This window comes from Diplotaxodon limnothrissa, linkage group LG15, assembly GCF_057381915.1.
Source record: "Diplotaxodon limnothrissa isolate DT_005_m linkage group LG15, D_limnothrissa_male_GT1.1, whole genome shotgun sequence".
NCBI lineage: Eukaryota > Metazoa > Chordata > Actinopteri > Cichliformes > Cichlidae > Diplotaxodon > Diplotaxodon limnothrissa.
In genome coordinates, this window is record NC_140610.1 from 35,315,181 (window position 1) to 35,340,585 (window position 25,405).

At 44.9% G+C, this 25,405-nt stretch overlaps 2 protein-coding genes and 1 non-coding gene across 4 annotated transcripts; all 3 read right to left on the reverse strand.

Moving 5' to 3' along the window:
* Window positions 1-7,264: 7,264 nt before the first annotated feature.
* slc25a3a (solute carrier family 25 member 3a) lies at window positions 7,265-12,614 on the reverse strand. 2 transcript variants are annotated; one of them, XM_085372998.1, is made up of 8 exons: window positions 12,531-12,614; window positions 11,926-12,088; window positions 10,080-10,204; window positions 9,462-9,641; window positions 9,022-9,203; window positions 8,367-8,539; window positions 8,088-8,198; window positions 7,265-7,711 (listed from the first exon to the last, which is right to left on the reverse strand). In XM_085372998.1, exons 2-8 carry the CDS (start codon window positions 12,065-12,067, stop codon window positions 7,551-7,553), a joined length of 1,074 nt encoding a protein of 357 aa, XP_085229124.1. In that variant the 5' UTR covers window positions 12,068-12,088; window positions 12,531-12,614; the 3' UTR covers window positions 7,265-7,550. The 2 variants fall into 2 exon arrangements, with proteins under 2 accessions (XP_085229124.1, XP_085229123.1); XM_085372997.1 differs by lacking the exon at window positions 10,080-10,204 and adding an exon at window positions 11,051-11,175.
* LOC146617862 (small nucleolar RNA SNORA53) lies at window positions 8,753-8,952 on the reverse strand. The gene has a single exon (XR_014906905.1). It is a non-coding gene; the product is annotated as a small nucleolar RNA SNORA53 (small nucleolar RNA).
* A 2,096-nt stretch (window positions 12,615-14,710) lies between the features above and the next one.
* Window positions 14,711-24,657, reverse strand: tmpoa (thymopoietin a). The gene is made up of 6 exons (XM_085372515.1): window positions 24,390-24,657; window positions 20,686-20,803; window positions 20,236-20,361; window positions 18,447-18,574; window positions 16,004-16,104; window positions 14,711-15,607 (listed from the first exon to the last, which is right to left on the reverse strand). The coding sequence occupies exons 1-6, from the start codon at window positions 24,627-24,629 to the stop codon at window positions 15,253-15,255; spliced, it is 1,068 nt and encodes a 355-aa protein (XP_085228641.1). The 5' UTR covers window positions 24,630-24,657; the 3' UTR covers window positions 14,711-15,252.
* Between the last annotated feature and the right edge of the window lie 748 nt (window positions 24,658-25,405).

Below are 25,405 nucleotides of genomic sequence, written 5' to 3' on the forward strand. Positions count from 1 at the left end.
TTCAACCATTCACGTTGGCAAAAATACTGTTAATGTAAAATAACACTAAATGATAAAGTTTGTAACAATCCATATACATTTGTTTTTTAGTCGTTTGCAGGTTATCTAATATGTTTTTTCATAGGACACATTACAGTGTTCAGTAAAAATATTTTAAAAACTGAAATCTTTTGGACTCTAAAGTGCACAAACACTTTTTTAAAACTCAAAACAGAAAGAGAGAAAGAAAGGAAAAAAGCAAGTTTACGGGGTCCTCGGTGCATGATCTGCCTGTCTGTGTGGACTTGGCGCAGTGCAATGGAAACATAGTTGAAAGTGGACCTGATAATGAAGGCTAAACCCTGACTGTCCCTGATGGAGCCCACTGCTATTTCCATCAACAGTGGGACGTGCTGGAAATGGAGTACTAAAATAGGCCACACATACTGTTCAAGCAGCATGTGCAATAACCCTGTTAGTTTATCAAATCAATGGATTCTTCGTATTCTACCTAAACGTGGAAATTACTGGAGCGATCCACCCAAAAAGAGGAGATGAGTAAACTGAGCGTCTGACAAACCTTTTTATCCCCCATAGTGTTGATGTTTTATTCAATCATTCACAGATGACAGTGTTGCCTCACAAACAGGGAACACATAAATAGACTCCATTTCCCATGACCCCCGGCAACCTTATCCTGCCAGGCGGCCCTGTTGTACCCACTGAGATGCAACCTTATCCCAATAGAAGACAACACTATTGCTGCCAGTGTAGAAGCTGCCCATTTTGTGGGCAACAAATGGATTGTAATGACACCATCAGTACAACAGCACACTGTGTGTGTGTGTGTGTGTGTGTGTGTGTGTAAGGGGGAGTTTCTGTGACCCAGGCCAGGCTCAGGCCCATTAGATGAGCATCAGGTAAATCTGCTAGGCGCTATCATTTCATTTGTGACACAGTAGTTCCTTTTAACTCAGTTTGAAATGCAGTGTCTGATTTTTATGTTCCACAGCTCTACTACATCATTTTAGCAAATACACTATTAGGATCATGAGGCACAACGTGAGCGTATGATAGTGGATGCATGCAAATGTATCTGCAAAATTTAACAGGAAGCAGTGGCTCCCTGGTAATCCAGAAGCAAATTAAAAACCCTTTTCCTCACATAGAAGGTCTTGAATAATCAGGCCCCATCTTATATTCCTCAGACCTCACAGTACTATATCACCCGAGTACAGCACTATGCTGTCAGACAGCTTACTTTTGGTTCCTTGGATATTTAATAGTAGAATCAATCACTTTTATAGAGCAAAAAAATATAAAAATAAAATTCTAAATTGTCTTTCTCTCTCACACACACAAAACTGTGCCATTTGTACTAGAAAATAGGATCTATCAGTAATGAACAATATCTATTGCACAATTCCAGCTTTTGACTTCTACATTAACCATCAACCACAGTCTGAGATGAGGACAATGGAATAATTGATCATATGTTATGCTATAATCTCACACCAGCATGCAGAGAGGAGGTGCAACATCTAATGGACTGGTGTAGAGTCAACAACCTGTGTCTGAATGTGGACAAAACAAAAGATTTCAGGAGAGCACAGAGAGATCACTGTCCATTTAACATTGATGGAGCATCTGTGGAGGCTGTCAAGAGCACCAAATTCCTTGGTGTCCACCTGGCGGAGAACTTCTCTTCCCTCCATCATAGACACCTATCACACCCACTGCATCCGCAAAGCCACCAGCATTGTGGAGGACCCCACGCACCCCTCACATACACTCTTCACCCTGCTGCCTTCTGGCAAGAGGTACCAGAGCATTCGGGCCGTCACTGCCAGACTGCCGAACAGTTTCTTCCCCCAGGCCGTCAGACTCCTGAACACTGAGTAACTGCACTGACACACACACACACCTCCAAGTTACTTTTTGTACAATGCTCAGTTTCCACTGTTGTGTCTATATCGTTCTGCTCTGTCTGGTGTTGCACTCTTTGTTTTGTTTATTTGCAATTTTTGCACATTGAACTTTGTAAAGTCCTGTGTTGATTGTCTGTTATATGTCATATGTAGCTTCATGGTCTCGTTTCACTGTGTACTGTACCACTGCACATGGTTGGAATGACAATGAAGCCACTTGACTTGACTTGCTTAGGGAGGGGCAGCGACTGGGTGGCGTGAGGGGAGGAAGACTGGACAAAGACCTCCTCTGGACTCCAGATATTATAATAACTAATAATTAAATGCAGAGAGGTGTATAAATACCAACAACAAATAGTAAGCAGGTCTCATAGGCACAGCCTATGGGCCTACTTCTAGCCAACTAGAAGTAGAGGACCGCAGTCCCAACAGCTGAGTGATTAAGGTAAAATTAACGTGGTAAAAGTCAAGTCAAGTCAAGTCAAGTTTATTTATAGAGCACATTTAAAAACAACCAAGGCTGACCAAAGTGCTGTACAGTAAATACAGATAAAAATACAATAGAACACAATTTCGTAATAACACCTCGCTGATAAAAATAAAATAAAAATATATAAAACAAATAAATTAAACCTTTCTAAAAGCCAATGAAAAGAGGTGAGTTTTAAGAGCGGTTTTAAAAGTTTCTAGGCTTTTGGAGAGTCTGACGTGAGGAGGTAAACTGTTCCACAGTCTGGGTGCAGCCACAGCAAACGCCCTCTCTCCCTTTGTCTTTAATTTATACCTGGGAACATCTAAAAGCATCAGGTCGGCTGACCTCAAAGATCTCCTGGGGCGATAAGTACTAAGGAGTTCTGACAGGTAAGAAGGTGCAGTGCCATTTAAAACCTTAAAAGCCAGCAATAAGATTTTAAAATCAATCCTAAAGGCAACTGGGAGCCAGTGGAGAGAGCAGAGAACCGGAGTGATGTGGTCTCTTTTTTTTGAACCGGTCAACAGGCGAGCGGCAGCGTTCTGCACCAGTTGAAGGCGATGTAGACAGGAACGATCTAGGCCAGCATAGAGGGAATTGCAGTAGTCTAGCCGTGAAGTAATAAAAGCATGGACCACTCTTTCTAGATCGTTCCTGCAAAGGTAAGACTTGACTTTGGCTAAAATCCGCAAATGATAAAAAGATCCCTTAACTACAGAGCTGATTTGTTTATCAAGTTTAAAAGCATTGTCAAAAATAACACCAAGACTCTTAATGGAAGAAGTGCAATCGGAGGTTAGGGGTCCCAAAAAGTCAAGAGAGAAGTTGGGATCTTTAGGAAGCCCAAACACAATGACTTCAGTTTTGCTTTCATTAAGGTGTAAGAAGTTAAGAGTCATCCAAGTCTTAATGTCAGACAAGCAGGAGAGTAGCGGCTGCAAAGAAACATTGCAGTTCAACCTCAGAGGGAGGTAGATCTGAATATCATCGGCAAAGATGTGGAAGGACACATTATGTTTACAGAGCACATCGCCCAGAGGGAGCAAGTACAGAATAAACAACAGGGGGCCTAGTATGGACCCCTGAGGTACGCCACAGGTTAAAGGAGCTCTGGGAGATGACAGTTCACCAAGGTGAACAGAAAAACTCCTATTATTCAAATAGGACTGGAAAAACTTTAAGACAGTGCCCTTTAAACCGACACAATGTTGAAGGCGGGATAGCAGTATGTTGTGATCAACAGTGTCGAAGGCTGCTGTCAGGTCCAGGGTTACTAAGACAGCAGCACAACCAGAGTCAACAGTTAAAAGCAAATCATTAAAAACTCTCAGAAGGGCGGTTTCTGTGCTATGCCGAGCTCTAAAACCAGACTGGAACTTCTCATAGAGATTGTTATTGTCAAGAAATAGCTGGAGCTGCGTGAGGGCGGCTCGTTCCAGTACTTTAGACAGAAAAGGGAGGTTGGAAATGGGCCTATTGTGGCGGACCACCAGGTGGCTCCACTCACACACAAGTTGAAGGGAAGTGTGGGGGTGGAGATTTTGGCGCTGACTATATGTGAAGTTCTGTCAGTTAATAAAGTTGTTGGAGTGAGACACTGAGATCTCTCCTGTCGTTGTTACATACCTCCACACTATAGTTAGAGAGTAGGGATGGATCTAGATTAGGCTTTTTAAGGAGAGGTTGAACAACAGCGTGCTTGAAGGGTGTTGGGAAACAACCAGAACTGAGGCAGGCATTGATCAGGACCAGAAGGAAAGGTCCGACTGAGTCCAGAACCTGCTTCAGAAGCCGAGAGGGGATAGCATCGGTGGAACAGTTGGTAGTCTTAACCTTGCAGACTATTTCATGCAGCTGAGAGAGAGAGATTGGTTCGAACTGATTAAAGGCAGAATGGCACAAAGACAAAACACAGGGATTGGAAGGTGAAGATGGAATGACAGACTGCAGGGAGGAAATCTTGTTTACAAAGAACTTTAGAAAGTCATTACAGAGGGTGGCAGAAGGTGTGAGGCTGGTGGATGTGTAAGGATTTACAATGGAATTTAAAACACGAAACAGAGTCTGAGGTTTATGGACACTACTGCTAACCAGGTTTGATATGTAGGAGGACTTGGCCTCTTTAACGGCTTTCTGATAGGTTGAAAGAGAGTCTCTGAGGATATTAAAAGAAATGTGCAGCTTGTCCTTTTTCCATTTTCTCTCAGCACACCTACAGGTGCGCCTGAGAGCACGAACAGAGTCTGTAATCCAGGGTTCAGCGTGAGCTTTGGGACGGAGTGTTTTTAGGGGAGCGATGAGGTCCAAAATAGAAGTACATGTTGAGTTGAAAAGAGCAGTTAAATCTTCTGCACACAAGGAATCAATCCAGTCCACCGTGGAGAGCTCAGAGTTGCTAAAAGTAGCAGAAAACTGAGATGGTACATGGGTATTGATGATCCGGTGACGGCGTGAAGGAGGTTTAACTGCAGCATCAGAACAATGTGCAGTGGCAGAAAATAGAACAGGAAAATGATCGGAGATACACGCACTCTCACAAATTTCAGAGATGTGGATACCCAAGCCGTGAGACATGACAAGGTCCAAAGTGTGACCCTTCTCATGTGTGGAGCCAGACACACACTGAGTAAGGTTGAAGGAATCCAACAGTGAAACAAAGTCTCTAACCAGGGGTTTAGATGGACAGCACACATGAATATTCAGGTCACCAACAATAAGAAAATGATCGAAATCTACTGAAAGCCCTGAAAGGAATTCCCCAAACTCACTGATAAAGTCCTTGTTAAATTTGGGAGGACGATATACCACTGCAATCAGTAACGGAGTGGATGAGTTTAGTTTAAAAAGCTGTAGTTCAAAGCTGGAAAAAGAGGAAAAAGAAATCTGATGGCAGTCATAAACAGATTTAAAAACACAGGCGAGGCCTCCGCCTTTGCCAGAGGACCTGGGAGTGTTTAAAAAACAACAGCCTGGAGGAAGAAGCTCAGAGAAAGCCACAGTCTCACCAGCGCGTAACCAGGTCTCCGTCAGGAACATAAAATCCAAGTCGTAAGAAGAGAAAAAATCCTTGAGCAGAAACGTCTTATTGGAGAGGGATCGAGTGTTGATCAAAGCCATAGATAAGGTGAGATCAGTAGCTGTCATCGGGGTTGATATGCGGGTGAGTGGGCGTAGGTTAGAGTTTGTAGCACCAAATCTGCGGATCCGTGGCTGTAGGAGAGCCGATGACCGAGGACCCGGAACGGAAACAGCGAGCGACGGACCCGGAGAGTCACGCAGGAAGGGAGCAAACACCAGGCGTGGGCCGGAGATGGCAGAGAGTCGCCTACCAGAGGAGAACGCCGCCGCCGGCATGGCGAGGAGTGAGCCAGATGACCGAGGGAGGCGCGGGCCAAGAAGCGGGCCTACCGGTAAAGCCGGAGCAACAGCAGGCGGAGTTTGAGAGACGGTTTTCACCCAGGCCCCTCACCGCAGCAGAGTAGCAGAAACCCATCTGAGCGAGGGGAGGATCAGCCAGGCAGGAGAGTGATAGAAATGCCTTTGTGCGAGCCAGGAGACCACTTCGCTTCCCTCGTCTTCTCCAACGTTTTTTCCGGTGTAGCTTGGGAGGGAGGAACCAGGTGCGACGTAGGTAAGGTGGAATACCATCGAACAGTGGAGGCACACCGCTTGTTTGCCCATCAAAGACAGAGGACAAAGGTGCTGACACTGCTGAGTCTCGAATAATAAAGAGAGTTTGCCGGTCATAAGTCCGGAGCGAGTTGATTTCCACAGTTAAGGCAAAGAACAGCAAACAAAAAACCAAAAAACAGGAGGAGGAGTGACGGCGAGCCGAACATACTGGCGCCATCTTGTACTAAAATTGGCTTTTACTCGAGTAAAATGAATGCCTATGTGACCATCAACTATGGCTAATAGTGTGGCTTTTAAAAGAAAAGGCAGCTAAGATGCTAGTAATCATTTAACTTTACACTTAAATTGTCAATAGTTTCAAATTTAAGGTTGTGGGGTATGGTAATGAAATGGCCAGGTTTATATTTGCTAAATAAGGATCTTTCCTGATGCTCACTATAATTTTTTGAAGGAAAAAAAAAAAAAAAAATCAGAAAAGGTCTGTTCTTCAGCATTAAAGTGACAATGGTCAATCTTTCTACTACTGCACAGCAACTGTTGATAATTGGGAAACTTCATTCTGAACACTGCTTATGTGTGGCCAATTGCATTGTGAGTTCTCTTCCTTTGGGCTCTGCCCTCCAGTCACTTGATTCATAGAGTGAGTGCATCAAACTGCAGCAGTGCTTGCGCAGCATATTGAATGGTTTGTGTGCATTGCTGCAGATTCTGCATGGGTAGGTTGTTGATTGCATGAGTGACAACAAATGTGGCCATCAAATGAAGTTATTTGCTCAGATGATATATTTTTCTCCCTTCGTACCCAAATATAATTCCATAGCATTTTCGGTAGGAGAAACATCCCTCTCAACTTCTTCAGCCTGAAGGTGGAGTAAGACCTCCCTCTGGTGGTACTCTAAAACACAGGCCCACCAAGAACACCTTGAACAGTGAACAAAGACTAGTCAGTCATCTCTAATTAAAATGTACCGATCTTCCAGTGAGTGTATTACACTACGCAAACAGTTGACAGAAATCTGGTTCTCCATGCTGATGACCTCAGGCAACTGAAACTAGCAGCATATGATGCATCACAACTACACCACCTTAAACCACTGCAAATTTCAGTGTAATACACAGAACCTTCCCAGTTATAGCAGTAGCGCTCCTTTAAAATTGATATTCCTGCACAGGGCAGATGCACTGTGATAGATGTTGTATAACCTTAAAAACAAACGCTTTAATTCAACGCAGAAACAGACAACAGGTGTTTTCCAGGAAATATTTAATTAGAATTTCCAAATAATCTAAGGACAGGAACTGATAAAACCAGACTGATGTTTCTACAGAGAAAAATTATGTCAGACCCTTGATCAGCCAAGAGTGACGGCTCCATCTTCTCGCCCATTTTGCTTTTAAATATACATGAGAAGTAGCACCCCTGGGCCCTGAAGAGCAGCAGGAGCTGAGGACATAAATACAGTGGCTGCTGTGTGCTGTAGGAATTTGGGGGTTTAAATGTGTTGCTTCTGGAGAATGCAGCTCAGTGACAAGATGGGTTACTCTGTAAGACCGAGCTTCTTCTTCAGGGACTCGGGCATCTCAGGTGGAGGGGGGCGTGGCAGGCGGAAGTACACCTTCACAGAATCGTAGATGAACCACTGCAGGGCTGTCAGAGTACCAATCATGATGATACGGGCAATAAGACCCTTCCACACACCTGAAAGAGACAGCAGTCCGTTATTCCTCACCTCACAAAACAGTGGTTCAGGTCAATCAAGTCCTACTTCAGTAGACACAAAAGCCACTTTGCTATCCACTGAACACAAAAATGTGCTAAACACAAAGTCATCATTCAACCCTACTTGAATGTAAACCAAGTACAGGAGGTGAGCAGTGTAAAAGTGAATTGTTCACAAAGTTGCACTCCTGAACCCCTGAGACACAACTGAGGCCTGATTGCAGGTATGCCATGACTCAAACTCCTCCCACAACATAGGAGCTGCTGAGAAGCTCTGCTCCTCCAGCAGTGGATGGTCTTAAACCTCGTTTCATACTACTGCTGATGAAACAACTGAAATAATGTTGATACAAACCTTTGGGTCCCAGCCTCTTGAGGACCTGCATAGCAGTGCTGCCCTTCTCTTTGTTCAGCACAGACACGACCGAGTCAGCAGGGTGGGACACGATGGCACAGAACACACCAGCTGCACACAAAGCAACGAGACATTAGAAACCTCAACCTTGATTTTCTAGCCTTATACAGCAAAAATGATTGGAGTTTACTTTGCATGCTACAACTAAAGGTCTAGTAGTTACTCAAAATACATGGCAGCATTTAATCAACATCAGCAGGGAAACATCCCCAAACTCACCAATGTAACCAGCCGTAAAGGTCACGACCAGCTGCTCAGGTTTGGTGCACTCACTGCGGGGCTTAGGGACAACATACTTGTAGAGCATCTCCACAGTTCGCTCAAAGCAGGCAAACTTCATCATGGTGTAGGGGATCTGCCTCATCCACAAGGGAGCCACTCCTTTATAGAAACTGGGATTACAGGCAAAAAACAAGGAATGAGCTCAGAGACACTTGGCACTAGAACTTCATATAGAGATAAATATCCCCTAATTTTAAAGTAAGTTTTAGGCTCAGGTACCTGTGTAGCTTACACATTTTGCTGGTTAAATGTAGTTTAAAAAATAAATTAAAAAAAAAATCACTCCAAACTGTCTTCCAGCTCTATGCAGAGACTATGTCGAATGTGTCCGTCCCCCAGGCTCGCTGCACTGGGAGATCCCTGCCCAGTGACAGGGTTGCCAGTGCAGCAGATGGGCTGGGGGACAGGTAGACTGTTCTCACACGCCAATGACTCAAGCACCTCCAACTGTACAGCCAGAAAGCTGCTGAGGAGCTCTGCTCAGAGAACAGCGCCCTCCAGAGGTGGATCTAAGGAGCGTGTTAGCATCACAAACTTGTTCTCCGTTTAATTATTCAATCAAGTGCTACCACACGTTATGGAACAAACTTACGCCCAGAGGCCCTCCTCTGCATACATCTTGGGGGCACACTCTCTGAGGGTGTTAGCATAGCCTGGCTGGGTCTGGATACGGACTTTGGCAGCCTCCATTGGAGCCAGAGCGATGTCAGCGAAGAACTCTGCGCTAGCTGAGGCAGCCAGGTACAGGGAGGTTCTCCACAGGTACGTATTCTCCTGTTGGTCACACAGTGGGAGAAAATAAGAGTAGTTCCAAGCAAGTCACACATAGCCTACACTGCATTTACACACATGAAGAAGGCAGTTCAGATTTCTCCAAAATAATGTGACAACTCAGAGCAGCTTCATGGTCAATAAACGCTCAAAGGACTCCTTTAAACTCATCCCATCTTTCTTCTGTAGACCAGAAGCATGACTCGTGCCCACCCTGCTTTGGCAGGCGTTCCCAGTCAAGTGTCAAAAAGTTCCACTCACCTCTCCTAGCAGGTCACTGTAGAGGATCTTGAACACTTCATAGAAACCAAACTTGCAGAGTCCCTGCATGGAGTAGCCAATGAAGGTAGGAGCCCAGCCCTTTGCCAGACCTCTGACACCATCTTCTCTCACCGTTACTGCAAATCCATTGCCAATGCTCTTGTATTTATCAGGATTCACCTAAGGAACAGAAACACTGGCGTGATCACCATATCAGCTCTGAACACAGGGGTTTTAGGGGTAGTGTTGTCTGCAGGTAACCAGCACCAGAAGGCTGACACTAAGAACATACTTGGACTGGAGACGTCCGTTTTCATGTCAGGTTACTGTTAATAACACTTATAATAATACTGTGTGAGGGCAAATAGAGTCATTTACTGTTAATTAAACTTGTCCATTTCTGCTTTGCTTGGTTTAACAAGCTCTTGTACACTCAGGATCCACATTCTCAAGGAGCAAACAGTTGTCTTTGTTTGTTCAAAGTCACTTCAACTCAATGACTGATATTTATTTTAATATACAATAATTCGTAGACTCCTTGCTAACATACTCATTAGTTGAAGGTTTGAGAGGCTGGCGTAGATGCTGGCTACTGGGAGGTTCAGCTTCCATACAAACCTGCAGACGGCACTTGACAAGGTCGAGGGGCACCACTGCTGTGTGTGTTAGGCCGCAACTCAGGATACCCCCAAAGCCACACAGAGCATAGTACTTTGAGGAGCCAAACTCGCAGCTGACTTCCTCTGTGGTAGAAGGGAGGGGACAAAGACATGCAGCATGCAAGGTCACATGCAACAGGACAAAAATCAACAAACACAGGGCCAAGTAATGGAAGGAGTCACCACTGAAACACCAAATAAGTGTGTTTTGCTCCAGGTCGCAACTGTTTCAATTCAGTGCCAACACCCTTCCATTATGGATGCCTCTGTCACCAACATGCCACCAATCATTAGGACAGTATGATCAAATCACTGTACAAATTCAGTATGAGCGGTCAGGGACCACAGTAATGTTTTGCAGTTAGGCAGTTCTCTCTCCTCGTTTACTGCTTTTCTTAACACACTTCAAACTTCCAACAGATCGTCAATATGTCAGTAAGTCTAAAAACAAATGCAAAACATTAGCAGGATCCCCAACTGATTAAAAACATGGTCTGATTAAACTGAAATAAAACAATATTCATTTCATTGGAATGATTACACACAGCAGAGAAACTGTCGTATCAAACGTACGGCTGTCTTTGCAGTCCTGTTAATGAACAGTCAGTGTGTTGCCTAAGCCAAACTCAGCTGTGTGTAATAAAACTGTCAAAAGAGAAACTGTTCTCCCTCAGGTCGGTCCTTCTGACCTTCAGACACTGGTCCTCTTCTGTGGGTGGCATTCATTTAACAATACCGTGAAAAATCATGCAGGTATGTTATGATCACTCCAACATGTCAGATTAATGGGAACTAATGGCAAAAATAAATTCACCACAACTATGCTGGTGACATTTCTCCCATGGAAAGATGCATTAATTTTTTTTAAAAGGACAAACAGAATTATGGTAAGTGGGCCAAAGACGATGGCAGCAAGCCGCAGCGACAGACCTGCATTCGGCATTTGACCAGATCGAGGGGAACGACAGCTGTGTGTGTGGTGCCACAGCTCAGAATCCCACCAAAGCCACACAGGATGAAATACTTCTGTGAGCCGAACTCACAACTGTCTCCCTCTGAAGAAACACAGGACAGACTTTAAGAACAGGGCAATATGAGCTCAGCATGACTGAGTCTGGAGCAGTGAGCTTATGGAAAGTTTGTCATCCACTTTTCCTCTTACCCAAAGAGCTTTTTACTGCCCGTATCATTTAACTAGGAAATTGGATATTTTGTCTTCCAAACTTAAACAAACACTAACAAACGTAAAAACTGCAGTTTCTGTTTCAAAAACAAATGATCCAAGCTTGATGTCAAATGGCTGGGCCTAGACTTGAGCAGGGAAGGAAGTTCAAATCTTGTGCTGAGACTTGGTTCTCTGAAAACCTGTTTGCAGACTGCAAGGCCCCAGATAAGAACACTGTTGTACTGTGTACCACAGCCATTGCGCCATCTGCCTTCAAAGGTGACCCCTGAGCAGCTCAGAGTCAGGGTCACATTCATTTTTGTTATAATTAGCGTTCAGAAAATCCTTAAAGTGTGTCAAACAGCGCATTGCTGTGCAAAGGCTGAGCGCTGCTGTGTCCTTCCGTGTCCTCCACGGGCGGCCTGTATGCAGGGCAGGCCCGACTGCTCCAACATCATCATCCAACAGTCCTCCGGACCACCTAACCCGTACATAAAACAAATCGAGTACACGTGCCTGCTCAAATAGTAAGTCCGACTACATATAATGTGCGAAAGTAGTTAGCCGCAACCGGGTACATCTGCTCAGCTAAGCTAACGCTAGCCTTGCAGCGACCTTTCGGAGTCTCGGCCGGCTTTACCGTCTACGGTGGCAGCTGCTGCCAATCGTCGGCTCCTCTGGCCCTTATGGCTCTGGAGGGGTTCTTCCACTTTCTGCAGGGTGAAGAGGGGGGCGCTGAACGGGTTGGCCCGGGCGATCTGCGTCAGTGTAGTGGGATACATGGTGGCGTCCTGCCGGCGGAGCTGCAGTGCAATGAGAGACAAGGTTAGCGTGAGCTAAGCTAACTGCTAACACAACCAACCCACTCGCGAGAGTGGGTCACGTGCTGCTCAGCTTAGTTTGACTGTCAGCAGGAAAATCTTGGCTTAATGACCTCAACGCACCTAAACTACAACAGTTATCTAACGTTAATAAAAGTCGCCGAAAGGTTACCAAACAGCTGTACATGAGCTCAAAATGCACGGCAGGCTAGCATTACACTGGCTTTAACGACACGGTAAAATGCTATGCTACATCAAGCTAACGCGACCTAAAGGAGGAGTGTCTGCGCTTCACATTAGAGACAGAAATAAAATAAACCCGCCTTTCAACATGAATCGCGGTTTGACAGTTACACGTCCATAACAAACTAATCGCCATTAATTCTTTCCTCTGTTCTCTCTGAAGAAGAAAAGCACGACTCACTTTCAGTGTCCTAAGATGGCGCCTCCGCTTCGCTGTAACCGGCTGCTCGAAGAGGCCGAATGACCTCGCGCTAAAATGATTTGTCCTTTCGTGACGTCACCAATAGTGGGAGGTGGGGCACAACAAGTAAGTCTTCAGTCGTCATCAAGGCGGTCCTTGTCGACAGGTAAGACTGGGTAGTTGAAACACACTGGACTGTCATATTATATTCAACATTCAGGTGTTTGTGTTCTATAGAGTGACTTCTAATTAGAACTGTGAGAGGAACACCTCTCATAGTTCTAATTAGTTCTCAAAGTTCCGGCTGGGTAAAGCTTTGCTCTGAAGGTGTGATGAAGCCCCTTTGGAAGTACTGACATCTGCTGGTCATTCGATGTACAGCAGCCCTGCTGTGATAATACATATGGGCTACAAACACAGTGGATATGTTCACGTAATTATGTATCAGTTGCACAATACTCATGAAGTCCTGTATAAAATATATATATATATATATATATATATATATATATATATATATATATATATATATATATATATATATATATATATATATATATATATATATATATATAGAGAGAGAGAGAGAGAGAGATAAAACGATTTGTTTATTCTCCGAGGAGAGTCCAGCAAAGCCTAAGAGCTCAGAAAAATACAAGAAGTCCTTCAGGAGGAAGCTGGAGTTCAAGCTTCAGCAGAACACCACAGGGGATGTGTGGAGTGGAATGAAGAAAATCACTGGGTTTAAAGTGACAACCGGTGGGCAGCCCGGAGATAGGAAATGAGCTGAACAGTTTCTTCATTCACAGCCCATGTCCACATGGGTCACGGAAAGACTGGCCCTGGCTCACCTGGGCAGTTCCCAGATCAACCAAATCTGGAAGTGGATGATACATTAATCTACATGCTCCAGAGAGGTTACGCCAACCTAAATAGTAATGACTGCACGGCCAGGATCACTCACGCATTTCACAACACCAATTGCCTCAGGGCAGTTTATATTTCTGGGGGGCACCGAGTCTTTTCCAAGCCAGCCGAGAGTTATCTCCAGCATGTCCTGGGTGTGCCACTGAGCCTCCTCCTGGTACGACCTACTCATTTTATTCAGGTGTGTTGCAACAGGGACACATGGAAAAGTTTCAGGACACCGGCCCTCAAGGACTGGACTTCCAGACCCCTGCTCTGGAGGATGCTACAATGATCAGTTTGTCGATCTCCCGTTTCACTCTTCACTCAATCACAAACAAGACCCATAGATCTTTGAACTCCTCCACCTGGGGTAGTAACTCATCACTGACCTGAAGCAGGCTCTACACCCTTTTCTGGGTGTGAGCTTTTTCCTGGTCCTTCTTTCAGTCCTGCTTTATTTTGACGGTTAGTTTAGTTATGCAACTTTGAGTTCTCTCCCTGGTTTAAATTCAGTCTGTATTCATTTCCCCATTCTCTGTTCAGTTATCGTCATCTCTGGTTCAAATTCCTGAAAATATCCACTGTGTGACCAGCACAACAGATACCAAGGCCAGGGTTATTAGACAGTCTGTCATGACCAGAAACGGCTCTTAACATTACAGCGGTTAAAAAGAGTTTCCAGTTATGTATGTTAGGTACACTATAGATTTCCCACTGAAGCATAATTCAGCCATTAGACTGCATAGTTATAGTGGAAGGCACTGTAAGTGTTAAGGAGTAAGACTGGTTTTCTCCTGACCTTCCAGTAACTGCTGACAGTGCAATAATTGTCAGTAGTTACTGAATAACTGAAGCCTTTCATTGAACTGCCAAATAAACACATTGGTCCTCTCTTTCTGGCCGGACACGTGGCAGCACTTCTGCTATCATTTGTTTGTATTTAACAAAATAAAAGTGCAGACATAAGTGTACACATTAGTTTTTGACTCTCTCACTGAACTACACAGCCTCAGCATGTCTGTACTCTCTGCTCATATTGCCTTCATATTAAATCATTGTAACATTGCACACAAATCCTGCCTAACAAAAAAAGTCACTTCATTAGCATTCTAGTTCTTCATGTGAGTATACGGGCCAGAAGTAGGAGTGGCGTGGGCCGCAAGTGGCCCCCCGGGCCGCGAGTTCGACACCCCTGTTCTGCAGTATTGATCAGAATTTCATTAAACTTAAGAGAAAATGTAATACATTGTTTGAGAAAATGTATTTGGGTATAAAATTTTATTACAAGAGAAGATTAGGAAAATAGTGGGGCAGGCTTTAAAAAGCATTTGAACTATAACAAGAAGCCTCCGTGTCTCAATAACAAAGATGGTCCAAGGTACAAACCAGAATAGCAGCTTCAGACTCTTAAAGACTGTTAAGAACAGAGATACTAAGGCATATTTTGAAAAGTTACAATCACACACACATTCACACCATGCAAGTACGACTAAAAACAAAACGACGAGGCTCCTGTGTCTTTGAAAGCTCCTGTGTGTGTTGATTAGTGACTGGCTTCGTCATCACCTGAGGTCCTAGCTTAAGGATGAACCGCAGACAGGGCTGCTGGGTGCTTTCACAATGAGAGTCATTGAAATGTATTTCTCTTCTCTATAAAAGCTTATTCAGAAATGAGGGCAAAAAAGTAGAATAGTACAAAATCTGTGATCGCAGCAAAATGTAAAGAACACTTAACACACTTAAACATTAATGAAACATGAACGAGTTAAAGCAGACTAAGTCTTCTTCACCTCTCAGTCTCCAGCTGTGCTCTCTATGCTGTGCTACCAGCAGCCACCTCCATGTCTGAGGTCTGAAATGGGTTTATGGAGGTGGTCTCCATGGCCTGGTAAACGAGGAAGAGGAAAGTGGCCACGATGGCCAACAGGAAGAGCTTTATCCACAGAGACATGCTGCGCTGTGCTGCTTGGGTCTGCCCTGCAGGCGGGAGGCTGGAGGAGGTGGTTTTGGGTGGCAGGCTGGATACTCTGTTTACTGAGTAGCTCTGAGTGTAGGAGGAGATGCTGGTCTTGGTGGCTTTTGGAGAGAACAGGCTGTCATCACTCCACAGGTCACTGGATGTCACAGGGCGCCCTGCTGCTCCTCGGATGGGCCGGCGACAGGTGGCACTACAAGAGAAACATTTAAGATTTAATATTCACAGAGACCTCAGCTCGTCATGTAGAGCAGATAATGTACTGGACTTTCCACTGTTCTGAGTCTCGGTCAATCCAGTAACTGCTGTCAAAAAAAAATCCTTGTTATGACAGCACTTACTGACCCTGGCCATGCCAAGTTAAAAGACACTGTAGAGACTTCTGCTCCACTTACAATGCCATGGACTAGTATTTGGCCCCTTCACACTTGTTAAAGTAGTAATTTTAATATCTTTTACTTTCGCTCTGGGGTTCATGTCCTGCTTTCTGTGGTGCCAACTTTAGAAGATCTCTGAATATTTATTTTACTGCTGACTAAACACATCAAACTTCATTTCCGGTAAGAAAAGAACAGCCGACTGCACTTACGTGATTCCCGCTGGACCGCTCCGGTCATTAAGAAAGAGCTCCTTCAGAACGTCTTTCTCGTCTACTTTTAGGGTTTGATCACTGGCTGCGATTTTCTCCACCTACACAGACAAGAGAAATCAAGGTTAAGCTGGGAAATGAACACACTGTTGGACAGTGTAGATGCACAGCCCATCGTGTCCTCCTCTGCCACTCACTTCTCCCCCTCGATGCCTCCCTTGGACATCGATCGCCTCATTTTGTGCCAACGAAGGAAAAAGCAACACCCTATCTGATGCTGCTGTCGCATACGGAGCACCACCCGCATTGCCTTACCCGGGACCTTTCAGTAAAACAAACATCTGGCTGAGTACCACGGGACTCTGGTCCCAAGTCCAAAACAGGCCAGCGAGTGTGCTCGTCTTCCCAGATAAACTGAGCTTTGCTTTATTCGTCCTTTTGTGGTTAAATCAATTCTTAATCTCTCAACTGTCTTGAGTTATCCAGAAATGTGACGATCCACAACACTTTCCGTGTCTCCCACTTCAAGCCGGTTCATTTCAGAGGGCTTGAGAAAGAAGACAACGTCACCTCTTTAGGTCTGTGAAGAAGTTTAAGTTCTCATCAAAGAGGCTGCTGGAGAGTCCCAGGCCTACAGCTGAACAGACAACATTGTATCCACACGATGGGTATAAAGGAGCTGTTATTAATTGACCTTTATAAACCCCGTTCATGCCTTTGCAAAGGTTTTAACTTTCTTTTAAATAAATCTCAGAAAGTCAGTTTGGTTTAGATATTCAAATGATTTTTCACAACATCTGCCACCCTCAGCCTGCTGCTGGCCTTCATCTGACAGAAAGTAAAGGACCTCAGTCTTTCTCGTAAAGGGTTCTGTGTTCTTAATGAAGTCCCGTTAATTTGTCAGTGGAACCCTTTGAAATTCAGATTATCTGGTAGCAGCATAAACCAGATTGACTTGAAGTTTGTCTTGAATCTTTTAAATTAAGAAAAGGAGATGGTGGTTTTATTACTTCAGCAGGAGGAAGTAAATTAAGTGAACTGCATATTGAAGACCACGCTATATTCATTAACTTCCCTTAATCTGATTACGGAGCAATGAGAGAACCTCCACAATATTCACAACTGTACTTACTGAAATCATGGCAACACTGGTAGAAATGAAATGGAAAAACACCTCAGCAGGTGCATGTGCAGTGCCTGAGCAGCAGGGGGTTCTGTTGCTACAACCAGCAGCACAGTATCAGATCACAGCACTCACATTACATAACTTCACACTGCTGTTATTTCTTCAAATGAGTCTGGCCATGTTGCTCTTTAAGCAGCTTTGACTGTACAGACAGAGTGGGGAGAGGGCTAAAAGTGGACTGCTTCAGGTGGCTCCAGTAAACAAGGACACAAACAGACAGATATCACAGGCACTGTGGAGAAATTAATCCACATCATGTGGTTTGAGTGTGACTAGAAGCAAGCTGATCCACTGAAGCAGTCTCACACTGAGCTTGAGTGAGTGCACTTGAGCTTCGAGGATGAAGAAGATACCATGCCGTGTCAGAGGAAACTGTGATTAAAGGCAGCTGCAGGGGTCCCACTATATTACACTTACTACATCTGCATGATACGTCACAATGATCTGCTTCTTGCTGCCACATACAGCTTTGATCGCCAAAATCCAAAAAGTCCGGTCATTGGAACCATTCCACTTTCACTGATAGAGGAGCAGGGAGTCCTGTTCCTGAAGCAAAGACTTGTGGGTCACTTCCACACTTGTACTTTAGTTTTTCTGGTGCAGTATAAATTTCATTTCATATTCACGTACGTCTTTTCATACATGAATAAGAGCTCTATGAGAATTTAGCAGGTAAATTTTCAGCAGTTTCTCATATGTAGCACAGAGCAAGAGATACAGAGCCTGGTTCATTACAGGCCTTTTAAAGGACGCATGATGTGGTCCCTCCGAACTCCACACACAATACCCGTGGCCTTGCTCTCGGCTAGAAGCCTAATAGTCAAGAAGAACAGAACCATTAAAAACATGAGAACCTCTCTGAACGCACTTTCCGCTACAGTGCATTGACGGCATACAAAGTAAACATGGGTAAGAGCAGATTACCGTTGGATGCTATCAAGTAACGGACACCTAAGAGCCTCTTTGGGACTCCCCTCACCGCTTAGCCCGTTTCTAGGTGTGACACAAACAGAGTTGCAGCTTTAAAGAGTGACCAGCAGTGGAATTATGAACGGTCCGTGTCAAGCTGCTGCCGTCAGATGAGTGGAAGCCATCACAGGGGGTCCCGGTGAGTAAGCGACACGCAGCTCTACTAACACAGCAGCCGGGCACTGACACAGAGCACCAGACATCCCTTTGTTCTGCTGCCAGTGACGGACATTGAGCGGAAAGAGTGACAGGTCTGTTCTCTGTAAGTGCGGTGAACACTCGTCTTACCGCAGCGTGCTGGCTGCTGTGGCTGCGAGTGGACATGACCGTCTTCTCTCTGCTCCTCACTGTTCTCTCAACCACAGGAGCTGGTTCTGGTTCCTCCACAGGCTCTGGACCACCAGCTGCAATCACCTCTGGCAAAACGGACAGTCACACAAAACACTATTTAAAACATTTAATACCTTATTTATTCATTCATTTCCAATTTTTATTAATTATTGACACATTTAATTCATTATTTAATGATGCATCTCTTTAATTCATTTTGGCACTCCTGACCCTGCTGCTGTGTTCATGAATTAATTTTATTGGTCAGCCTCACCCATCAAAGTCAGGGGGCGGGGTTAACAAGACAGGTCAATCCTAGATAATCTGATTGCTTTGAACTGGTGGTAGAGATGTCGCTAGCTCTGCTAACAGCTGACAGAGTGTACCGAGCGCTCAGCCCTGGCGTTCCAGGTTAACTGTTTTTTACATTAACTGGTTAGATTTTGTTACATTGTCAAAAACATGTCCATTATGCTAGCAGTGTCCAAGAATTCTTTACCCCCTCCCCCCTGCAATGGCTCTGCGCCCATTGTTAGGGCATATAGTTCAGGTAGTAACTATATGCTATAAATCACATAGAGCTGGATCAGGTGACCCTAGGTCTAGGCTGCTGGGGGATTCCCATGATGCACTGAGTGTTTCTTCTTCAGTCCCATTTTTCATTATGTGTTCATACACCTTTCTACGATGAATCATTAGTTATTAACCTCTGGCTCTCTTATACAGCGTCTCTTTGTCCTGTCTTCCTCCCCTAACCCCAACTGGACGCAGAAGATTGCTGCTCCTCGCTGAGCCTGGTTCTGCTGGAGAGTTCTTCCTGTTAAAAGGCGGTGTGGCCTTTTCATTCTCGCCAAAGCGCTTGCTCACAGTGGGTCATATGATTGCTCTCATTTTCTCTGTATTACTGAAGGCTCTTTACCTTGCAATGCTGCAGCCTTGAGGTAACTGTTGTTGTGGTTAAAACTGAAATAAAACTGAATTGAATTAACAAATTGACAACAAATTTTTTTCTTTATCTTTGGAGTCTTGGGAAGCTCCAGAGTCTGGAATTTGCAGGCAATTTGGAGCTCCTTTAATATGGCTATGTGGATATGTAGAAATACAGTAGTGAATTTTCTCCCGTGTGATGAGCTGGCTCTGGTTGATGTGATGGAGGACCGTCTTAAAGGAGAGATGATGGACCTCCAGCACTGCAACCTTTTCCTCAAAACCTCCAAGATAGTGGCAGACAAAGGTCAGGAGCTGGAGCTGCACTGACCCCATGCTACAGAAAGATGTCTGAATACATGCCTCAGCAGATCATGTGTTACACAACATAAAGCCCCCTTGAGGTAACTGTTGTTGTGATTTGGTGCTATATAAATAAAACTAAATTGCACCTGCTGTCTTGGAACGTCTGCCCCCCTCCTCCTTTCACGTAATGGTACGATCCCAGTCTGTATTTGATTGTGATATGATTGTGCCCCTCAAAATAAAGCCCCCACCTCTGCCTCCATGATTTTTCAGCAGGGCTGAAGGTTCAGCCCCCACGTACTAACAGGCCATCAATAAATGACATATGAAATTATCTTGCAGGCCGGATACAACTGTATCAGGACATACGTTTGACATCTGTTCTACACACAACATCCCCTTCATCAACACACGATATCACATTTCTCATATAGGTGATGAGGGAACATTTCAAATCCAAGCACTCATTAAAGTGCAGCAGCGCTGAATGAGCTGCACCGTGGGTCCTTCCTACCGTCCTCCCTGTCACTGTAGAGGTCAGACTCTGAGCCTACGAGCATCAGCTGTGGTGGCGGAGGCTGTGGAGGCCCTTCATCCAGCAACTTTTGTAGCTTCTTCTCATACAGCTTCCGGGTGGAGGCTGGGAGGACAAGACAAGGGTGATGTTGTAGCAGTGAAACCAACCTGGTTAATCCAGTAATGGGAGAAGTATCTGTCCCCTTCCTAATTTTTTCAAGTTTCACTACAGCTCATAGAATAAATGCTGTTTGCAGACAGTCAAGCAAACTATAAGCAATCTCAGCAACCTTGCTGACGACCAAAGCAACAACGTTTTTGGTGCAACACCCTCTTTGCAACCAATTTTCCCCTGGGACTGTCTGCATCTGTCATTTTACAAATGCGCAGTGAGTGCAGTCTCTGTGCCCACTATGGTGTCTGCAATGGTGAGCAGGATTACACTCACCCACAATTGGCCCCACGTCTAGTCCACGCTCGAGCAGTTCATCCCTCAGGCTCTTGTCACTCAGCGCAGTCACATCAAGCTCAGTTGGTTGAACCTTGTCTGTTTTCCTGGTGGCTTTCTGTGGAAAACAGCAGGGCAGCACACAAAACAAATGATCAGAGCCAGAACGGAGCCAGCGATAGATTTTTTTTAGCCTGAAGGCAAATAATCACAAAGTAATGACTGACAAGAGTCACCTAACACAGTTTCATTTTCAAAGAACCAGCACACACACTGCTAAGTTCACCAAGCCATCAAAAATAAATTAAAAAAAAAATAAATTAAAAAATACTTAGACGTTAAGCAACATTAAAAATGAATACTGAATTATATACTCAGTTGCAGTGCCAGCCTCACACAGACACACACACCTACAGCTGGAGTAGTTAGCGTGCATCATGTTAAACTTTAGGACTGTCAGAGGTCAGTAAAGCTGCTGATTCAACAACACTCAAATATTAAATTGTTACCATAAACATTAACACTAACCATTGACAATTCCGATGTTTCCATGTGTTTTTATGTATTCGTATTGGTTAACAGACTTCAGTGAACAGGATTTACAAAGGGGTTATACATACAATAAAGAAGTTACCCGTTTTGTAGGTACCTTTATGACTCTGTGTTACTGTACCAACATGATCCCTAATCCAACCAATCTGTTGTTGGTCACTTAAAATATCTTTGTACATCTATTGTTATATATGCTTCTTTCTCTCCCCGAAGCTGATTTTATGGTCAAAGGTAGCACCTCCTCTCTGCCTGCAGACAGCTCTGTGGTCAGATGGAGGCAGTGTACAGTCTGTGGGCCACTCTGCTTGTGTTGTTGGTAAGTGAAGTTCTAAACCTGACAGTGCTGAAGTGAAACTCTGTGTTAGAAACAAGGAAACATATCGCTGCAGTCACTGCCTGTGCTTTTAGTGCTGGATTTCTTTCTTTTTTTTGCAGTTCTCTCCCTCGTGCTGAACCCCACTATCGCTCCTTCTCTATTCTGGCCCAACATTTTGAGACAATTATGTCATCTGGTTCAGGTGATGTGTAGTCAGGATCTTGGAAGAGTGCACAGGAGTGCGTCTCAGATGGGTGAAAAGCCCTCTCCCCCCCTCTGTCACCCGGAATAGTGTAGCAGAAGGACTCTGCTCATAACATGGGAACTCATGTGAACGACAGAAGTCAAACTGCAGAAATTTTCCAGAGCAGAAAGGTGGTTACCACCTGTAACGTTCTGGATAACACTGCTGTCACTGCACATAAGTAAAGCCTTTTTCAAAAATCCAGGAGTAGTATGCAGGAAGATTCGTTATTTTATGAATACTTCATTCCTAAACCACCGTTGAGCAGATGTGAAAACTTACTCATGTACACAAACACGTTCTTTAATTTCCTGAAAGGAAGCTGCCAGGGGAAATATTTAGGGAGGAGAATGGGACCGTCTGAAGATGCTGGAGGCGCTTCATCATAGTCTGAAGTTTTACTTAGCGGCTGACAGGAAATTACTTGTGAGGCCAGCATAGTGGCATGATGCTGTGTCTCCTAATTAACAAAACTAAAGGCAGCTCTGCCTTGGAGCAAATCAAATAAACGTACAGTAAATATGTTGCTGAATGCAGCAGCGACATCATACTTCTGAAGACTCAACAGGACAGCTGTCGATAGCTTGTTGGTGGACAGGAACCCTCAGCTTTCTTCTTAGCTAGGCGCTACATGGCTCCAAAGGAGCGTACATGTGTGTGTTGAATGCACAGCTATAAAAATGTGACTCCTGGTTATTGAAGTAGAATTTACGGTCAAGCAGAGCGACCACATTCGCTGTCCACTGTACTCCACGAACTGCCGTCTGTCTGCAGAGGGAGAGCAAAGCTCTAACATACAAAGAGCTGAAGTGAAACTCTGTATTAGAAACAATGACAATTGTGAAACAGCTGGATGTGAACCCAGCTGTTTCACAATCACAGCAGCAGCTCCAAAGACTGCAAGAGTGGAAGGAGGAGGAGGAGGAGGAGGAGAAGTGCCTCTGCAGACCACACCCTGGCCTTTACAGCCATAACTGAACTAAAGAGCTCACAGCTCTGTGGAACAAACTCACTGTGGACTCTCAGACTCTTCACAGAGTCCTGGACAGACGCTCACACATTCCTCACACTTTACAACAATCCATCCAAATCTCATTCAGACCAACATCTAATCTGAAAACATGAAGCTTTGCAGACTCGAAGAGTCACAGCGAGTATCCTCTTTCATGTCAGTCACTGAAAAATGTCAGGAATTCATTTTTGGGCACCTCCCTTTGCAGCCTGTAATCCCTCAGGTATGTGAGCAGCAGCTTTCACAAGATAAACGGCATCAACACTCTAGTGCCAAGACACCAACTATGCTGAGTCGGAGTTCTTCCTAGCAAAAGCATTTCCTCAATGTTCACAATGATAATGTAAGCAGCTGCAGGAAAACATCTGTCTGCTCCACCACCTAAACCATGAAACCGCACTAAACACTCACTGCAAGAGCCACAGCACATGGTGGCTCAGTTATAATAATGGATTGGATTTATATAGCGCTTTTCAAGGCACCCAAAGCGCTTTACAATGCCACTATTCATTCACTCTCACACATCACCTCTGCAATCATTATACTCTTATTGAAACATCAGGCCTTTGGACAACATGGAAATGTGTACTTTTTATAAAAACTACATACTAGTATCATCTAGTACTGCCTGTAGTTTTAAAGTGGGCACACATCCCACTCACTTTAAAAGTGGAAACGTGTAAGATGCACTGTTTCTGTTACAACCTGAACTGATCATCAATCTGCGTCACAGCCAAATTCAGCTATTTCATGAGAAACCCGCTAAAAAACAGGCTGGAGTGCCAGCCTCCCCAAGGGACAAAGCGGGAGGGCTGCTTCAGGAAGGATACCCTGCAGACTTCAACACCGCCTCCTGGTCTATAATAAAATGCAAAATAGTAGTGTCACTCCTGTTTTCAGACACTTTGCTCTGTCAGACCTGAACAGACATCAGTTCGAACACCTGCCAGTTTGTCCCATTTCCTCCTCAGCATCAGAACAAATCTCTTCCTGACTGAGTGCATGTCTGCCAGCTCCTCTAACCTCAAACTCTTTATCCCACCTACAAAAACGAGTAACCGCTGTGCACATGAGCGCGCTGATGCAGAGCTGAAAACTATCAAAAGGCTCTCGTTCCAGTTCAATGTAGTCGGCAGAAACCTTCATTCACAGATCTGTGTCTCTGTCTACATCTTTTCTGTATGTGCGCTAAAACTTTCTTCTGCGTCACGATGGAGAGTCCCCAGCTGCTGCGGGATTAGTAAGGATGGGGCTGGAACTGAAGCAAAGAAGGAAACTCTGTGGGGAGGTGAGACCTGTGAGACTGGTTTGTGGGAAGTGATCTGGATTTGCTCTGCGATTCATTCACGAGACTGCCTTATACTTTCAATCGGAATGACGTTTCCAGTTATGTCTGTGAGGAGAGAGCGCACGTTTCAATGTGAGCCGTGTCCGATGGATGTGTTCTGAACATCCGAAACTATGCTGCGAACATTTACAGTAGTTAACAGACGACGAGTTCAGAACGTGGATTTTGGTGGCTGAATAATCCTGGTGGGTGTGGAAGTGTGCAAATGAGACGGGAGTGGGAGAGCACTTACTCTACCGGAGGAGCGGCTGGTGTCAGGCAGCGCGGGCGGAGGCAGCTCCTCGTCGCTGGAGAACGAGTCCGCAGCTGCAGCCGCGGGGCGTGTGCTTTGGCCGGCCAGCTTCGTAAGATACAGCTGCACGTACACGTCCTTCGTGGGGTTGCCGCTCGGGAGCTCCACGTTGTTGGCCAGCAGCTCGCTCTTTAGCTTCTCCTTGGTGAGCACAGAGGGGTCGCCCAGGTACTCCGGCATGTCGGCGAGAAGACGACCGGGCAACGGGTCAGCAAGTAACAGCTAGCAGAAAACAGCGGAGCCGCTGATGGCGGATCGGGCAACCAGCGCCGCCCACTGGACCGAACTGGCAGAGTAGTGTGTGCTTCAAAGAAGCACGTGGATATGAGCTGCTGTCTATCCTCTCGCTCCCTCCTCCTCTCGGGAGAAGGAAGGAATTAAAGTGGGAAGAAATGAGGAATGCTGCACGGTCCTGACCGGAAGTGGCAGTTGGTAAAGCCCACCTCCTTCCGCTACAAGCTGGGACTGATCAGAGCCAGAGGCTCAGTCACTGCGCAGAACTCATGCCCAGTGAAATCCAGCTCTTCATTCACAGACTGCTCACTGAGGAACTGGATACAGGAACACCATTAGATGTAATGTGATCATGTTAGACACGAAGATCCTTTTGGGTTCTGTCACTGAAAATTTGCTCAGATGTCACAGTTATGGATATTTGTGCTTTCTAGTTCACACCTGATGATCAGCTCTGTTGCAGAAGTCAGCCAGTGCTACATTATTTTATAGATTTAATTCTCTGAAACTGATGAACTATTGTTTACTCAATACAAAAAGTGTAGTTAGCAGAGAAACTCCCAGACCTTCCTCACCAGCAAACGTTATGGTTATGTTCTTTTCAGCATCTGGAGTGTGTATTTACAGTAAGCCTGCACATTTGGCAGGCGCGACGGTCAAGAAATAAAAGCTCAAAGTCCCTTTTTCTTTGTGCATTACTTTCAAATAAAAGTGTAATGCTC

Bases quoted from the DNA above. Each gene is read 5' to 3' on its own strand.
- slc25a3a (XM_085372998.1), bottom strand. From the start codon at position 12,067: ATGTATCCCACTACACTGACGCAGATCGCCCGGGCCAACCCGTTCAGC. The intron at 9,642-10,079 runs GTTTGTATGGAA...TCTGTTCCTTAG, and splicing joins TTGTCAAGTGCCGTCTGCAG to GTGAATCCTGATAAATACAA. The intron at 7,712-8,087 runs GTTTGTATCAAC...TGTCTCTTTCAG, and splicing joins CAAGAGGCTGGGACCCAAAG to GTGTGTGGAAGGGTCTTATT.
- tmpoa (XM_085372515.1), bottom strand. From the start codon at position 24,629: ATGCCGGAGTACCTGGGCGACCCCTCTGTGCTCACCAAGGAGAAGCTA. The intron at 20,362-20,685 runs GTGAGTGTAATC...TTGTCCTCCCAG, and splicing joins AGACGTGGGGCCAATTGTGG to CCTCCACCCGGAAGCTGTAT. The intron at 18,575-20,235 runs GTAGGAAGGACC...CCGTTTTGCCAG, and splicing joins CTACAGTGACAGGGAGGACG to AGGTGATTGCAGCTGGTGGT.